Raw genomic sequence first — 18,553 nt, 5'->3', positions numbered from 1 at the left:
GGGGAAGAGGAAGCTCTTAGTAACTGAGATGAGAAGAGGATATTGGAGGTGCAGAGAAAGGCCCAGTGCATGCTAGGAAACCTGAAATCACACCATGGGTGAGAAAACTAATAATTAAAAAATAATACTACTTTATTGAGAAACAGGTTGCACAAACAGGCACAGCGACAGGGCTCACAAGGCGCTAAGGTGGGTCTCAGCCAGTGCAGTTTCAAGGGAGGTTTGGGAGGTGAGAATAATCCCACTATCCGTATCCATGGCATAATATTCCTTCTTTGCCAAAGGACTGCTGGTGATTTTGGGGTAACCGGATAATCTGTAAAGTAATTCTGAATAGTCCCTGAGAGAGTAGTTCACTTCCTCGAAGTACCTCATCCCAATGGGCTCATCATTGGCATGTGCCCATGACCCCTCTGTAGAGCTCTATGGCCCCTTTGGCTGATGGGCACAGTTCCTTCCAAAAGTCCCCGCTCTGCTCCATTGTCAGGACATCCTGCACAGAGAAAAAGGCAGCCATATGTTAAAAGAGATGCAGAAAATGGGGTTGACACTTACACTTTGTGTCCTGTCTAGTTATTTTACTATATTGGGGGTGACAGGGTCACAGTGCCTTGGCATGCAAAAAGGGGGACGATGAACTTCATTTTAATGTATTCTAATTAACTCTAAATTGACTCCAGAGGAGGCATATGTTTCTTTAAAGGGGCCTTAGCACTTGCCAATGGGGAAACTAGGAGATTCCTGTATGCTTAGATGGCTGGCTGTCCAATCTTACCAATATAAACTAGGAATTGGGTCCCAATAATTATGTGCATAATCAGAGTTCAAAGACAGCCAGGCAAAAAATACTCAAGGAGGGTGTGTAAGGCAGGGCCGGTGGGGGGGTGTGGCTTGGGAAGAAGCCTAAGGGCCAGACAGAGAGGCTTGGAGGGCCGTATTTGACACCCAGGTCTAAGGCTGCCCACCCTTGAGCTACACACTTTTGCCTCCAGCTCCAGCACTTACCTCTCTGTCAACAAAGATGATGCTGGTTGACTCTTGGGCCTCAGGGCCCCCGATAGCATAATGGTGCCTCACCTGCTCAGAGCTGAGACTGCACCTGAATTAATTAATGAATAGCAAAGTTGAGAAGAAAGCAACCAGCGAAGCTGAGGGTGGGCATAGGGACTAGGAGCTGAAGACTAAACTGGGGAGACTTTGGGCCTGGAGAAAGAGGTGTCCATGGCAGGGCCCACACTGTGGGGTAAAGGAGGGAGAAGCTGAGGCTGTACCCTGATGGGGCAGCTGAGCTGCTGGACAAAGAATGGATGAGCCTCTATTGGGTAGGGCTCAATAGAAGAGTTTCTATTGAAGGGCAAGCTGTCTCCATACATATGTATGTACCAATGCGTTGTGATCTTCTACAGAGGGCCTTCTGTGGATGCTACCACCATCCAAGATGAGGCAGATGTATACCAGAGAGAGGGCCTTCTTAGCGGTGGCACCCCAGTTGTGGGATGCTAACTCCAGGGTGATTTGGCTGGCACAGCTACCTTATTCTCCTTTCAGAGCCTGGCAAAGATCTTTCTTTAGGGTTGTTTCCTACAGTGCTGCCCCATCAGCTCATGGAATCATTTTTATATAATGCATAAAACGAAAACATTCGTAAGCAGGGGGGTGGAAATCAATGCACCCTTCATAACTAACCACAGCTTGGTACCAGGATAATAGTGATGAGGGAGGCCTACTTTTCAGATCAGGATTCAGCACATTACCTGATGTAGAATTCAGCACTGCAGCGGCCTGCACTGGTCTCGTTCCGGGCTATTCCGAGCAACATTGGGCTGCTGAGGGTGGGCAGTGGAAGGTTCACCTGGGAAGGGAAGGGGGAGCTGGTTCAGAGTCACTCTCAAAAACTGGTTCAGAGACGAGGGGAGGGCAGCCTAGTCGTTGGCCGCTCCCCTTTCCCTGCCCTTTCCTCACCTCATCCTGGATCTCTCGCAGCACAGAACAGAACAACTCCTTGACCACAGATTCTCCTGGGAGGTCCTGGTGACGGACAGGCCCCTCCAAGGTGGCATCTCCCATGACAACCTGCAAAGCGAGGCACAGGAAGAACACAGGCCCATTCAAGGAACACAGCTCCATTCTCTATGGCCCATATGGCTCTCCAGGGTTTCGGGCAAGGAGGCTCTCTGCCCTACCTGGAGATGCCGGGGATAGAACCTGGGACCTTCTGCATGCAAAGCAGATGCTCTGCCTCCAAGCTAAAGTGGCAGGAGAACTTCCAAGCTGTGGTCCACCTTAATTAAGGAGATGGACTCAGGGGAACCCTTGGGATAAGCTGCAAAGCTGATGCCTGCCCTATCACTTCTTACAGCACTGAAATTTGACCCATTTGTTAACAGCAACTCCCCCAAGACATAAAACCAGGCACTCCATCAACCTGCGGTTCAGGGTGGCCTCCAGGAATGTCGATCTTCCCAGGCGCCTCCCCTACGCACTGACTCCGCCGCAAAAAGACAAACTTGTCATCTGCTGTGTGCAGCATGGCGCCCACTCCCAGGGGCTCGGCGAGGTAGGCCTGGCTGTTCCCCAAGTCCTCACGCCCACGCTCCTGGAGCTGCCCGGCTGCGTCCGCCAAGTTGGTGCCCACAAAGTCCTTGTAGCAGGTGAGACCGAGGCAGAAGGTCAAGATGTCCCCCTCCAGCTGGATTGAGTGGAGACGGAATTTGGCTCCGTCAAAGAGCCACGGGCTCTGCTGGCGACGTGCCACCCAAGCTGTCTCGATCCAGGCCCTGTCGCCAGGGAGTGGGCGCCGGTCATACAGTGGGGAGAGCTCAGCTCGGACCTGAGCCTCTGTGATGCCATTGGGAGATGGGCACTGGAAGAGGAGAGAGATATCAGGATCCATCTTCTGCCTGCTCTGTCCATCTAAGGGCACCTGGAAGATAAGAATAAAAGTTATCCACCCATATCCCCGGTGTCTTTGCCACAGTAGGATTGCTATTGTAGTTTTCTGGCTCTGCTCCTGTGCCTTTTGCAGCTGCCTGATGCACAGAAATCAAAAATTTAAAAAGTCCCAAGAGCAAGGTTGCCAACTTTTTGTATAGGCCCAGCTCCCCCGCATCTCTAAAGCAGCTCAACACACTTAAACTGTTAAATCATTTCCTGGTATGTCTGGCTGCTGTTAAAGGCACAGTGGCAGAGCCAATAAAAATCCTGACTCCTTTGTTTTAATATTCAGATCTGTGCAGCTTTCTCCCACCCCCACAGAAGAAATTGTGCCCAAGGCATTAAAAAATAGCACCAATAGGAAGTAGTGACTATGGGTTAGAGCAAGGACCTCTTGGCTCCCTATCGCCCAGGAGGGCGTGACATGAAGTGTGCACTTTGCACAGAAGCCTGCAGTTCTCACATGCAACCCTGACTCTGCTTTGGGGTTCTTTTGACTTTTGAGATTTGAACGCACTCGGAAACTTGGTACCCTAAGGGTTAACAAGGACCACAAATATAAATCTAAATCACTGTCATCCTTATCCAAAGGGGAATTATCATGCTCATTAAAAATACACTAGCAAGTGTTAATTGGCACAGACACTGAATTAACAATAAGCCAAGTCTGAAAGAGTTAGATATCAATAAAAGAGTAGAAATGGAGGAACCTGCCTTATCTTTGACTGAGTCAGGCTGTGCCTACACCGTAGATTTAAAGCACATGACTTCCCCAAAAGAATCCTGGGAATTGTGGCCTGTTAAGGCTTGCTGGGAATTGTTACTCCGTGAAGGGAAAATTACAGGGCCCAGAGGTCTTTCAGGAAAATAATGTGCTTTAAAGATACAGTGTGTACACAGTTGATTTAGTTATTGTAGGAAGGGTGAGAGTTAAGAAGGAAGGTGTGGGATTTTAGGTGATTGTATCTTGGCTTCACACTTCCAGAAGGTGTCCGATACACTTTAGTTTAATTTTAAATTTACAAGGAGTAAGAGAGAATGTACAACTAAGTATTTACAGTAAAAGAGATAGCACTATGAGGTGTTAAAGCTCAGCTTGCTGGGAAACACAGGCAGCTGCCTCATACCATGCCATTGGTCCATCTAGTTCAGTATTGTCTACACTGACTGGCAGTGGTTGTCCACGGTTTCAGACAGGGAAGATCCCATGCCTTACCTGGAGAAGCTAGCAGTTTCTGCATGCAGATCAAATGTTCTACCACCGACCTACGACCCCTGAGTTACAATAATATAAGCTGTTTTGTTTCCTCTGCGGGCCAGAACAAAACCTCCCTTCCCAGGTGCAGGTTACCATTCTTATAGAATAATCTGGATTTTAAGGATACTTTGAAACAGACTTCCTCCCAAGCAGCATTCCCTTCCATCAAGTCCATATGAAGGTTTAATCCCAGGCAAACTGACAAGCATCATTCCTCACAGTAACTGGACTACGAACTCTCCTTGAGCAGCTGGAATAGTCATAGATAGTTCAGAATATCACAGCAGCTCAGCCAATACAGATTAGAAGTCAAGCGTGTCTAGACTTCATAGAATCATAGAGCTGTAGAGTTTGAAAGGATGAAAAGCATAATTTAGTCCAATCCCTTGGAATGCAGGAATCAAGAATCCCTGATGGATGGCCATTCAACCTGTTTTAAAACCTCCGATGGATTAGTCCACCACCTTCTGAGGTCGTCTGTTCCACAGCTCTGTCTGCTTGTGTACCAATGGCTGCTACATGACATCAGAACCCCAGAGGTCCATCCAGCAGAGTGAAGCTTTCACATCTGAAAGACCAAAGGTTCCCTATCCCAGATCTACCACCACAAGCCGGCTAGACATTTCTGAGAATCTCACAGCCTTGCCTGGTATAAAGTAATCAAAGGTAGACTATCTGTATACTCGGAAGCTCCATTTGAATATAATCATGCCTGCACTGTAATCTTGTCTCGATCTGTATGATTTTATTGCTCGTTTTCCCAACAAATACAAAACAATATCCCTTTCTTTCTGGTAGGTTGGGAGGAAGAAAGACAGGAACTGTTACTACCCAGGGGGGAACAGATGGGTTCGCTTGCCACTTTCCCCCCAGCTGTTGAAAGCGACGTGAAGCCAAGAGGGCTGAATTAGCACACCAATTAAAACACATGCCTGTTATGCTCCGGACGTCACAATGGAGCTCGCTTCGTATGCTTTATTGGTGTTATTTGTTAACCGTGTGCTTGCGTGCGCGCGCGCCTAGCCAAGACAATCAGCGTTTAATCTGCGCATTTGCTAACCGGGCACATTCCGGGCTGCCTAATTAAAGTCGCCTATTATGCAAGTGACGGCGACGCCACGTCGGTTCGATCCGGATTAACCCTCGGCGCCCCGCGCCACCGGCAGGGGAGCCTGCGAACTACGCGCGCGCCCCGTTTGCAAGGTGCCCACGCGCGCTGCTGTGCGCCCGCCCGGGCAGGCGTCTCGATTTCATTCTCCGCTGCGCTACAGCGAGATCGGAAAGGGGTGTGTGTGTCTGGAAAGGACCGAAATCGGGGGCCTAGCTAGCGAGCCAGGCTCCTTACCTCTCTGCCGCCGCCTCCCGGAAGGAAGTCTGCTTTTGCAAAGCGGCGCTGCCTGCTGCTGTGTCTCTCCTCGGCTCCGGGCAGCTCCCGAACCGCTTGCTTTATCAGCCTGCCCCCTTGTCTGATACCGACACGCTTCTTTTCCAGGATTAGGCTGCCGGAAAAATCAGTGAATCCAATCCTTATGCCTTTAACTTATTATTATTACTACTACGAGAGGAGTAATAATATTAGTAAGAACTCAGTCGCTAGAGCCTGAGACACTTAATCTTAGGGTGGTGGGTTTGAGCCCCACGTTGGGCAAAATATCTTCATTTTAGGGGGTTGGACTAGATGACCCTGGGGTCCCTTCTAACTCCACAATTCTATGATTCTACTTATTAGCGCAGTGTTCCGGTTCAGGATGCCAATCTAAGCCAGCCATGCTTGTTTGGAAGGTATGCCATTCCATTCTCATCCTCTCATCCCTGCCCTGCATTTTGTGACCACTAAACATAATCCATTTACTGATTTTCCCATAGTGGGTATCTGGTTAGCTACTGCAAGAACAGGATGCTAGACTGAATGAGCCGCTGGCCTGATACACCTCATGTTCAAATGTTCACTAGGCAGGGGCGCCGACTTATAAAAAATATTGGGGGGGCGGGGGCCCATACCGACTTATAAAAAATATTGGGGGGGCCCAAGACCTCCAAACCGCTGCTGCTGGGGGAACGAAAGGGGCGAGCCCCGGGCTGCCCCGACCTTAAGTGAACCTGTGAGGGCCCGCCCTTTGCGGCAGCCGATTGGCTGCCGCCGTGGGTGGTGAATATTAATGAGCTAGGGGGAATCCCCGCTTCTCGCGGGGCTGACGCCAGCCCCGCGAGATTGTTGATGGGTCGAGAGCCCGCAACCCCACCCCCTCTCTAGATCGGGAGTGGCTTTGTTTTAACTCATTACTGAATGTATTTTAAAAGGTAACTATCGTCAAACAAGGAAAATAAAAAATACCAACATAATTTTGTGATTTTACAAAGCATAATATAACTAATAATTTTCTTAAATTATTGGGGGGGCGGAGCCCCCCCAAACGAATTTTTGAGGGGGCTCGGGCCCCCTCAGGCCCCATGGAGTCGGCGCCTATGTCACTAGGGCCTGCCGTGACATGTAAAAGCAAAGTAGGCTTTTTCCTACCTGGAATAATTTTATAATTAGAATGCGAACACATGTAGATTTAATCGATTAAAAACTCCTACATTTAACCAGCTAGGGGCTTGTGGCTGTCCCCTTCCCCCCGCTTTCAGATCAAGCGCCTTCCCTAGTCCTCTCCCTGTCCCCTGCCTCCGCAGAGCACAAATTGGTTTGCGCTAATCCCATTCTGACACCAGTGTGTAATAAACGCAAGCGAGCTGATTGACAGCCACCATGAGCTGGGGAGCTGCTGGTTATGTCACAATTTAATACGGGAGAAGAAAATTGCCGAATGAAGAGTTTCATTTGGGATTGAGAGGGAGAGAAGAAAAAGAGACTGATGAATCTGATTAGGATCCTGACAGCAGTAACAAGGAAGATAGATGAAACCGTCGAAATAGATAAAGGAAGAAATCCTTTGAGGCAAAAACACCAGAGCAACTGGCCCAATGCCACCTTGCAACTAAAGTGTGTATATGAGAGTTTTATCCTTTTATGGGGGCTTGTTCTGTGCCACTAAAGTACACCCTTCCCTGCTTTCTTTTATTGCTATATGCTCTGGAACAATAGCTGTCCTTATAAATGCTAGTTCCTAATGTATTTTGTCACTCTGAAAATGATAGAAGGATCTGCCAACTTTGAGTTTCTCAGTTTTTCATTTTCCCATCTTAAATGAAGTTCACATTTCTACAACAATTTGTGATTTTAAAAAATAAATCCTCATGAAACTTCATCACCATTCTATTGAGATTTTCTCCTAATAAACACATTTTTGTATGCTTTTACTGTATTTTTTTACTGATGGGCACATTTTTGCAATTGATTCCCTCTTAATGCCTTTTTGTATGCTATTTTAACTAATGCAGCCATTTCCCCAAATACAGTATATCTTACTTTTTGTAAACATGGTTTGGAGAACTGTATCTCAGAATTCAGATAAGTTCAAATTTTGAAGGGTGGTTGTGTTTTGCTTCACATGCTGTTTCAGAAAATGCAAATTAGATAGATTATTTGCCTTTAAATGAGAACTGAATGAAATTCCTCTCTCATTCCTAAGTGTGACCGAACACAGCAACAGACAGCCCATGACAAGCCATGATTCCTGATGTGTGTGCAATGGTTATAGCAGAGAATGCTGAAAAGCCTATCTCCCTCCTAGCTCCTTACCATTCACAGTCTCACAGAAAGGCATTTTGATGGTTTGGCATGTGTGGAAATTAACATTACTTTCCAGCCCCCATTTCGTTTGTGCTAAATATCCACACGCCCCCTCTGGCAATAGCTTCATTCAGTAAGAGCTTTGACCCCCAAGAGGATATGTGTAATCTGATTTGTAATTGGGACTAATTAATTTTAATCTCAGTGGGAACACTTCACAGGGGGTGGGGCTGATAATAACTGGGGGAGGGAAAGGAAAGGTATACATTCAGCTCCTTGCTGTATCCATAAAGGACGCTGGTATATTTATAGGCCAAAACTGGAGCGGCCAATTTTTCATTCTGCCCCTGCTCTTCTGCCATTTCAGTCTGCAGACAGTTATTTGGGAAATAATCTCGGGGAAACTTCTCAGTGCTGTGGGAAAAGATTCAACTGATTATTCTGTAGCGCAAAACTGACTAGCAACAGGCTGGGCATTTCCCTCCCTGCTCAGTTGGCAACCTTAAGGCCAACTAGATTGTGCCCTGGAATTGTCATTAAACGGATGCAGCATTTTATGCAGACTAATCTTTTCAAGGCAACTGACACAACAATGCATCCCACAGCAATGAATCCTGCCAGAAGAAAATAAAATAAACATAACAACCCTATTGCTCTGAACTCCCTATATCCCACTTCCTTGCTCATCCCAGCTTGATGGAAGCAGAATGGGACGCTGTGAAAAGCCAAAAGCCAGAGGAGGGTGCCAACTTTTGAACCATGTTTTGTCCAGAGCGCAGATTTTGGGCACTACTAAATGCTCCACCAGGAAGGTAAACAGCGTTTCTATGCGCTGCTCTGGTTCACCAGAAGCGGCTTAGTCATGCTGGCCACATGACCCAGAAGCTGTACGCCGGCTCCCTCAGTCAATAAAGTGAGATGAGCACCGCAACCCCAGAGTTGGTCACAACTGGACCTAATGGTCAGGGGTCCCTTTACCTTTACCTTTAAATGCAGTGGAGACTGCTCTGTTAAGATAAATGGAGCTCTGCCTACCAACTTCAGTCGGTGAACTAATATCAGTGTACTGGAAGAAGCAAAGATCACCAGTGTTGAAGCAATGATTCTTCAACATCAACTTCGTTGGACTGGTCATGTTGTGTGGATGCCTGATGATCATCTTCCAAAGCAGCTACTCTATTCCGAACTTAAAAATGGAAAGCGTAATGCTGGTGGTCAACAAAAGAGGTTTAAAGACTGTCTCAAGGCAAATCTAAAAAAATGTAGTATAAACACTGACAACTGAGAAACACTGGCCTGCGAGTGCTCCTGTTGGAGAACAGCCTTTACCAAAGGTTTTGAAGGCTTTGAAGACACTCAAACTCTGGCGCAAGGTAGAAACGTGCTAAGAGAAAGGCATGCTTGGCAAATCCACACTGTGATCAACTCCTGCCCGGAAACCAATGTCCCCACTGTGGAAGGATGTGTGGATCCAGAATTGGCCTCCACAGTCACTTACGGACTCACTGTTAAAGCCGTGTTTAAGGAAGACAATCTTACTCAGCTACGAGTGATCGCCAAAGAAAGAAGAAGCCCTCAGGCACCCCCCCCAACCCTACCTGCCTGTCTTATTTGCAACTGGTCCAGAGGCTGACCCTGCCTGCCAGCTTCCTGCACCTGCATCTCTGTGTTGTCCCTTGCAGAACAAAACTAGAATTAGTTGGCTCAGCCTATTATTGGTTCTTTTTGAATTATGGTGCTGAAGGAGACTCTTGAGAGTCCCATGGACTGCAAGAAGATCAAACCTATCCATTCTTAAGGAAATCAGCCCTTAGTGCTCACTGGAAGGACAGATCGTGAAGCTGAGGCTCCAATACTTTGGCCACCTCATGAGAAGAGAAGACTCCCTGGAAAAGACCCTGATGTTGGGAAAGATGGAGGGCACAAGGAGAAGGGGACGACAGAGGACGAGATGGTGGGACAGTGTTCTCGAAGCTACAAACATGAGTCTGACCAAACTGCGGGAGGCAGTGGAAGACAGGAGTGCCTGGCGTGCTCTGGTCCATGGGGTCACGAAGAGTCGGACACGACTAAACGACTAAACAACAACAACAACAACATTATTGGTTCTGGATCCACTTACTGTGAGGACTCCCTACCTTCCCCTCTATCAATTCCAATGGGCACCAGCCACCACTAGTTAAATGACAGCAAATTTTCAGTTAAATTCATTTACATTTGAAACTGGGTTGTTGTTCCATTGTATTGTGTGTGCCATGGAGTCTCTTTTATTATCTTTCTAAAACATCCTGCTAAGCCTGAGACACTCCCTGCCTGATTAACAGCTAAAGCAAATGAAATTTTATTGATTCATTCATCAACGTGAATACAAAGCAAGGTAGATGTGGGATAATCAGCCTCATATAACCATCATGCTTAGGTCTAATTAATACCAGGCTTAGCTCACCTTGAGTGGGAACAGGTAATCAAGTCTTTGTTCTCCTTCCAGTCTGCCTGAGAAATTTGGAACGTGAAGGGGTTTTGAGTTGGCTGCTGCAGCTCAGACTGCATGGCTCTTACAAGTCGTTGTTGAGTTCCTATACCAATAATTTAGGAACTTTCACCACTGTAACTAAGCCAAGTTGTACAGCCTGTGTTTTCTGACTGATGTATGGAAAAGCACATGAACCTGACCTTTGGCATGTTTGTAAAGAAACAATTTTTAACTTACCAAGCTTTTTCTATGTTGGGGGAAGAGTGAACTACTTTGGACTGTTATAAAGGTCTAACAGCCTATATTTCTATGTTTTACTTTGCTGCATGTTTTGTGGTTTTAAATCTCTGCTGGTGTTCTCTCACCAAAGAGTACTTGCCACAATCTTGGGTCCTGGCATCCAGGGATTCTCCTTTTATATGACTAATTTTTCCTTGCTGACCAGCACTAAAGACCTCAAGGTATTTTGCCTCAAACCTCTGCTTCTGGGGTGGCTGGTCCTTTTTCCAGATACTCCATGGAAAAATCAACACAATCTAAAAAATGCAGACTACAGAAGTTTATCTAATCCCAAAGACAGTTTTTATACTTTATTTATTAGCTACACAAAGCTGGCATCTGCTGTCTGCTGTCCCAAAGTTGTTTCAGTTGTTTGTGTTCATCTAGAAATCGAGAAATTTTAAGGGTTGTGTCCAAGTAACTCCAACTTAGAGTAGACCCACCAAAATAAACTGGTAACTTTCATTTTCCTCAAGCCTGGCTGTGAAATAGATAACAGAACACAATGAAGGCCACAAAGTAGATAAATAAGAGGAGTGTTCTGTCCGAAAAGGAAATGAGAGAAATGTTTCCGGGCTTCTTTCTTGAAGTATTTCTCCAGTTATGTCGGCATAAATGGAAACCAAACACAGCCTGGCTGGATTCAAGATGGTGCCTGTCATGGTAAAAGTCTTGCTTGCTTTTTAATTTATTGCCTGCTGGGGAACATCTGGCTTCATGAAACAAATACTCTACAGGGGATTTTTCTACCGAAAGGGTTGAAAAACACACCGCACATATTTCAGTTATGAGGTTTGCTCACATACGATGGCCACTAACACATGGCTTTAAAAGAGGAATAGACAGATCAACGGAGAGGAAGATTATCCATGGTTACTAGCTATGGTGGTTATGTTCTGCCTCCATTATTGGAGGCAATATGCCAGTTGTTAGGGAGCTGCAAGTTTGGAGAGTGCTGTTGTATTCAGGTCCTGCTTGTGGGCTTCCCATTGGGGCATTTGGCTTTGCCAGTGTAAGAACAGGATGCAGCTAGGCTCTTCTTATGTTCTGTGGGGCGTGTATGCAGCTTGTCTCCGTTTATGCTTATGCATTTGCAAATAAACCAAATATTAGAAAAACACCATTAAGTCTCTTGTCTTCCTTTTTTCTTCAAATAAAACTGAATCTCCAAGTTGTACAGCCTCTTGAACATCTCACCATTCCGTCTCTCTCTCTATACTATAACCTCACCTTGACACCATGTGGGGGTCCTGCCCCTCATGACAGTCCCTGCTCCCTTGGCAACAGCATCCCCTTTCTGACACTTCCACTAAGCAGCCCTGACTGGAGCCATTGTAGGGGGAACCCCAGGCAAGAGAAAAGGGACCATTATCCCTCCCCTTCCCTTCCCCAGTGAAAGGGTGAAGTCACTGTAGCAATTTTGACAAAAGTGGGTTTTGTTGGCAAGAGCCCCTCCTGCACCCTCTTCCCTTGGCTGTTGGCACCATTCCCACAACCTTTGTGACGGAGGACTTGTGATCTGTCCCCAGCCTTCATTTAGAGACAGCACTGCTTGCTGTGGATCTCCTTTTCAAGTCAAGGCAGGCAGGTTTGGCTGAGGCCCTGACATTTCCTGCCCTTTAAACCCCCTGGATTTAGCTTGTATTTCATTTGCATTTTTTTTAAAAAAAAAAAGCAAAGCAGCATTAGCATAGTCTGCGTCAGTAGCTGTTGACCTGTCTGGATCAGAGGCTGTGTGTTGACCTCAGACATTTGTGGGCTACTATCAGGAAAACAATGTTCAATGCAAACAAGTTGTGGACAGCAGTTCTTTTGGAGGAGAGAGAGGCACTTGATGCCACAGACCTCCGGTGGCCAACATTTCAACTGGCCCCTGATCCTTAAGCAATCAGCAGTGAAGACTGGTTACCAAAGGGCCCTATCATGTCAGAGACTTTGCCCAGTTTCTAAGATGTGGGTGGGGAACCTATCTATCTGGTCTCAGTGAATCCCTTTCCCCTTCCTTCTAGTGGATTAAAAACACATAATCATGCCCATGGAAGCGCCTCACAACTGTTTTCAGGAGCAACTCCCAGAAACATGAAAAAGAAAAACAATTTTAACATATTAACTATTAACTGTGGACACATATACGTGATGCATGTAAAGTTTTCCTCTCTCCACTGCAAATTGAAACCCAGGTTCCCAGTGACAGTAAGGAGATCTGCCCAATTTTTGCATCTCACATGACACGCCTGTTGTAAAAGGCAGTGCATGCAATGTATACAACTGCTAATGCAACCATTGGGCAAATTTATGTATTTTCATATTTATATATTCCAGGAAAAGGAACTACAATATACAAATGCTATCAGTTTATATTGCGGCTGCGATTGCACCTGTGTGTAAGCCCCATTGCATTCAATGGGATTTGCTTTTAATGTTAACAAAAGGTTTTAGCTTAAAAGTCAACTTGACTCCTAACTAGGTTAGCCCAAGGTGATTGGGAAGTGCCCGGATGTCGCTCCACCCCTCCTCCGTTTTCGAAAGGGGCGGGCCCAAGTGCAGCCGGCGAGTTGGAAGAGGCAGCGGCGGCATCAAAATGGCGGTCGCGACCCGAGGGCTGACTGTGAGTTTCTATGGTAACCGCCGTGTCCCCACCATTACCACTCCCCCTTTCCTCCTTGCGTTATCCTTCCCTCCCCCTTCGGCCTTGGGGGGCCGGTATTGATTTAACTGCTCGTTTAATAGCAGCGCGCCTTCCGTTTCCACACTGTTCAAAACTATTGGTCCTTCAAACCCCGCTCCTTGCAACAGTATCTGCCTTCTTCATTATCTGTTGCTTTTGACGTTAGTGCCCTCCCGTTTCCTACCCCGGGAAAAATCTGCCGGCATTTGTATGGTTCCGCCCTTCTGATTTTGGGCACCCGCACCCGATTAATTATGGGGTGATCATATTTGGGATGTTAATGGTTTTCGTGCAAATAGCCAGTCTATAAATACCAATATTACAGATTTGTGTTATACATAACTATAATGGTAATGTTTATTGAATATATGGGAAATAATTGTGTACAGCTGAAAACGCTGGCAGCATTAGGATAAATTCAACAGTGTAAATAAGTTTTGATGGATGCAGTAATGGAATACTGATCGGTATAGTTTCTGTGAAATAGGCAGGGATTCATGATATGTAAAATGATCCATGGAAAGAGAAGAAGGGAAGTCATTGATAACTTAAGGATGTAAAATGAGTATTTTAAATTGTAAAACAGAAAATGTAATAATAAAAAAAGGACTGTGGGTTAAACCACAGAGCCTAGGACTTGCCGATCAGAAGGTCGGCAGTTCGAATCCCCGCGACAGGGTGAGCTCCCGTTGCTCGGTCCCTGCTCCTGCCCACCTAGCAGTTCAAAAGCACGCCAAAGTGCAAGTGGATAAATAGGTACCGCTCCAGCGGGAAGGTAAACAGCGTTTCCTTGCGCTGCTCTGGTTCGCCAGAAGCGGCTTAGTCATGCTGGCCACATGACCTGGAAGCTGTACGCCGGCTCCCTCGGCCAATAAAGCGAGATGAGCGCCGCAACCCCAGAGTTGGCCACGACTGGACCTAATGGTCAGGGTTCCCTTCACCTTTACCTTTACCTTTACTATGACATAGTGGGCGCAATCCATGCTAAGTTAGATGAACATCAGTTGGATTTATGTTTTTAGTAACTTGTCTCAGTAGTTTCAGTGCTGTGGGGGATAAAAGCAGCTAACTTTGACTGCAGTCTTAACCTCTCTTACTTGGGAGTAAGTTCCATTAAATTCACTAGGACTTACTTCTGAGCAGACATAGGAACATAAGCTTTGGTCCATCTAACTCAGTGTTGTCTGCACACTGACTGGCAGAAGCTCTCCTGGGTTTGAGGCAGGGAGACTCCCCCAGGGGATGCCGGGGTTTTGAACCTGGGACCTTCTGCATGCAAAGCAGATGTTCTTATCACCAAGCTACAGCCCTTTCCCCAACACAGTGTGGTTAGGATTATGCTGTTACAATGCTTCTGTATAAGGCACTATCTTGCAGACAAGTAGCTGAGTGCCTCCCCACCACCCTGCTGTGTTCTTGATTAATTCTAAACTACTTAGAAGTCATTTTGGCATATAAGCAGGATATACATTAATAAATGAATAATTGGCCCACCAGGCTTCACACAATGCATGGTTTAAGTATTCTTTTCATAGCTATACCACTGTTTCTGGTCCACACCAGTGATACAATTTCCCCATGTTGTGTGTTCATAGAATTGTAGAGTTGGAAGGGACTCCAAATGTTGTGTGGTCCAGCTCCCCGCAATTCAGGCCCCAATCCTCAATTGCTACCACTCCCACCCCTGCCCTCCACTCTGTTTTCGCATTCCTGGAATGATATTTCTGTACCTCTGTGTGAAAAGGTCACAGGAAGTGTGCAAGAGCACAAGATTTCCAAGGGTGCTTCCATACCGTTGCTGTTTTGGGGTGGGATTCACTCACATTGTGGTTGCACAGTTGGACGTCTTGCGCAGTAAGCCTGATTACGTACTTTCAAAACCCAGACTTCCTGAAAACAGGAAAGTGGGGTGGAAATCTGTTACGGTAAAATCTGGGTGCGAGGCTGGAAATCCATTGGAAAGTGTGGGATTGCTTGCTTGCTTGGTGCAGCGTCTTCCCCTGAAGACTTCCCCTGAAACAAATTGGGACCAGTGCTCAATAAACAAGTTGTCCAGAAGTGCCCCAAAGACTACCAGCCCTTAGTTACCACGTTCTGCAGCAGAGGCTTGGGCTTTTTTTGTGGTGTGTGTGTGTGTGTGTGTGTGTGTGTGTGTATGTATGTATGTGAATATGTGAATATATTTTATCATGGAGCTTAAAACAGTGCCCATGTGGTGGCCACCAATTCAGACGCTGATCAGACTCAGACTTGCTTAGCTTCAGGCAATGGTCTGATGTGCCTTACAACCATGCCCATCACTGCTTAGAAATTTTCTCAAGTGGTAAATAAATACCTGAAAGAAATAATAGATTTGGTTGTTTTGGGGGATTTTAAAAAAATATTTTATTTTACAAAAGTTTACTGTCTTTGTTTTGAAAGGAGTGGCCTGGCTATGTAGGGGTGAGTGTGAGCATTAGCTGAAGGGAAAAGATGATATCCAAAACATTCCTCCACCCTCTGTATAGCACAGATTAGCAGATACCTTTCAACTTTATAGCAATCCTTGTGGGATGAGGAAGCAAAAAAAGGCGTGTAAGAAGTAAGAGAGTTAAACCTGTTTTAGTGACCTAATTGCTGTTTGTTTTGCTGCTGCGCTTAAGGAATGCCAGGAGTTCATCTCGCCTTGCTCCCCACCCCCAGCTCCATTGGGGAGTATAGTTCCCCCACCGCCCCATTGCCTGATGAAGGCTAAATTTGGGCTTAAAACAGCATGGAAATGGATGTTACATTTGTAGGTCAAGTGGAGTTTGTCAGGGACTTTGACATGTGAGACAAACCATGAAGAAAAACCAAAGACATTCTTGAAGTTTTGTGGCTTTTAAAAATTGTGTTTGAAGATAATCCTTATTTTACTTACTACATTCATCGAGTTACGTCTGTGTAAAACAATTCATATTGATAAGCATCTGCAGGCACAGTTCTGTGGCCACCCCATTTAACTTTTCTTCCAGTTGCACAAATCATACTATGTAAAACATTCTGGCTATTCTCCTTTAATTTAAAATACCACAGCCCACTAGGATTCCAGTTGTACCCACTGAAAAAGTAGGTACTCTTGTGTGACTTGTTAACCCCAGCTCTCTTATAGGTTACTTGAGACAGTGTGAGACAGTGTGAGGTAAGAGTCCTTTTTGGGCACCAAAGCCATTGGGTCAGCCTTCCCTAACCTGTGGCCCTCTCGATGTTGCAGAACTGCAGTTCCCATCATCCCTGACCACTGGCCATGCTGGCTGGAGCTGGACTGAGAACTCTTCTTGAGAAGTTGGAATGTCCATAGATAGTCTGTAATACCAGAGCTGCTCAGCCAATAAAAGTTGGAGGTAGAGCTTGTCTTCTGAGGGCCAGTGGCTGTTATGTGGCATCAGGACATCAGAAGTCCATCTAGCATAGTGGTGGGGTACCTGTGGCCCTCCAGATATGGCTGGGCCTCAACTTCATTCATCCTTAACTACTGGCCATGCTGATGGAGTTCAGCAACATCTAGAGATCCCCAGATTGGGAAAGGTTGCATTGTGTCAGCACAGCATCAGTGCCATGAAGGCAGCAGGAGACAGTATGAGATTGGCCAAGCCAGGTCTAAATATTAGGAGCTTGGCCTTTTGACCTTGCTCATTCAACAGAGCAGACCATCATTTAGGGAACAGCCATGGCTCAGTAGTCAAGCCATGTATAGGCAGGCCCAGGAAAGACTGTTCTCTGAGACTCTGGAGAGCTGCTTCCATCCCATCAGTGGATTGAGGGACCTGTGAGGCCCTCCAAATGTTTTTCGGACTCCAACTCCAGCCAGTGTCGCCAATGGCCAGGGATAGTGGAAGCTCCTTGGGTGGCCATCTGTCATGTATGCTTTAGCGGTTGGACTTGATGACCCTTGGGATCCCTTCCAACTCTACAGTTCTATGATTCTGTGAACATCTGGGGGGTCCCAGATTTCTCATTCTTGGTGTAGACAATATTGAGGCAGATGGACTGACTTCCTGTGTTGGTGCACAATTGCCAGGCCAGCGATAGCCTCTCAAGGTTTAAATTCAGCTGGTAAAATTCTTGTGGCTTAGCTGTTAGCTCAGACTTGTCTGCCAGGTTACAGTGTGCTCCCCTGGGTTAACCCAAGACCCCCTTCCCCTTGAATAGGCTACACTGGACTGAAGCAACACTCTGTGCCTTCGGTATTTCCTGTGGGGGTTTAAGCACAGCATGCAACCGACAGCTTCAAGGTTGTTTTGTGTGCAGCCGTAATACCCCACAGGGGGCTCCAAGCCTGCGCATTTTAAGCAGCTGTCAGACGCTTCAAAATATTCCTTTCCTTCACCCCTGCACCCTGTGCCTTTATTTCTGTTTTCTTTTAAGCAATTGTTGCTTGAACTTCTTCGGTCCTAAATTCCTCCAGTCTGCACTTCTTCTTGAAGTTCTCCCTGGGGTGCAACTAACCTGGCCTAGTTTAATAGGTAGTGCTTGCTGGTAAGCGACCGGATTACTGTGAAAACAAATGGCCTGTGGGTCCCGGCTGCTTTGTTTACTTGTCTTTAAAAAAAAAAAGTTAATTTAAAAAGGGGGGGGCAGAAATGATACTAGCAATAAAGCTGGATTGGCTCCCATTTGCTACACTGGCTGAAAGGAGCAGTGAGGTTTTAAAAGTGAGTTGCAGCCTAAGCCTCGGTGTGCATGAGCTGTTCTAATTAGCATTTGGTTTGATTAGTATGGTAAAAGTTGCTGCAGGGACTGGGAGTCGCAGACACTGTGCCGTTACAGTTGAAATTTCTCCTTGGGGATATGATGGGCAAGTTCTTTCCAAACCTTTTTGCTTTTTCTAATATGCAAACTTCAGAGTATGTTCATGTTGCTGCTTGTTCTGCATCCGGTTCACCCCTATTGCTAGCTTTTCAACCCTAATCTGCACAACATTAGCCACCATCCATGCTGATCCTGTAGTTTCTTGACAAATACTGCTGTTTGATGCATTATTTTCTCAAACCAGCTTCAATCCGACTAGAAAAACGAGTCAGCAGTGATGTGAACATCACACACGCACACCTTAGCACTTTATGAATGGAGGTGCAAAGTGAGCTTTGCAAATTGTGGCTTACGTCAGCCACAGTTGTGACCTCAGTGTTGTGGTTTGTAGAACTATGGTTTGCCCAAACCATTGTTTACCTTGCATGAACAAAATAGCAAACTGTGGTTTGCCACAAATTGTCAAAAGAGGAGATACTATAGCCATCTTCAAATACC

The 18,553-nt window shown here is 46.2% G+C and overlaps 2 protein-coding genes across 4 annotated transcripts in view; one reads left to right on the top strand and one right to left on the bottom strand.

Moving 5' to 3' along the window:
* Positions 1-114: 114 nt before the first annotated feature.
* Positions 115-10,430, bottom strand: NUDT22 (nudix hydrolase 22). Of its 2 annotated transcripts, none has more exons than XM_081842637.1 (7): positions 10,312-10,430; positions 5,538-5,691; positions 2,426-2,923; positions 1,963-2,073; positions 1,755-1,852; positions 1,006-1,099; positions 115-493 (listed from the first exon to the last, which is right to left on the bottom strand). In XM_081842637.1, the coding sequence occupies exons 1-7, from the start codon at positions 10,413-10,415 to the stop codon at positions 389-391; spliced, it is 1,164 nt and encodes a 387-aa protein (XP_081698763.1). In that variant the 5' UTR covers positions 10,416-10,430; the 3' UTR covers positions 115-388. The 2 variants fall into 2 exon arrangements, with proteins under 2 accessions (XP_081698763.1, XP_081698764.1); XM_081842638.1 differs by having other exon boundaries at positions 1,078-1,099.
* A 2,669-nt stretch (positions 10,431-13,099) lies between these two features.
* DNAJC4 (DnaJ heat shock protein family (Hsp40) member C4) overlaps positions 13,100-18,553 on the top strand; it is a 45,842-nt gene continuing 40,388 nt past the window's right edge. The window contains exon 1 of one of the 2 annotated variants that reach the window (XM_081841323.1): positions 13,100-13,238. In XM_081841323.1, coding sequence (XP_081697449.1) covers positions 13,115-13,238 — 124 coding nt within the window. In that variant the 5' untranslated portion in view covers positions 13,100-13,114. The remainder of the gene's footprint in view (positions 13,239-18,553) is intronic. The other variant, XM_081841324.1, reaches the window with a different exon arrangement.

The sequence above is a fragment of the Podarcis erhardii genome (genome assembly GCF_964252035.2).
Source record: "Podarcis erhardii genome assembly, chromosome: 15".
Lineage (NCBI taxonomy): Eukaryota > Metazoa > Chordata > Lepidosauria > Squamata > Lacertidae > Podarcis > Podarcis erhardii.
Note: the sequence above shows the minus strand (reverse complement) of the source record. Positions and strands in the feature narration are given on the sequence as shown.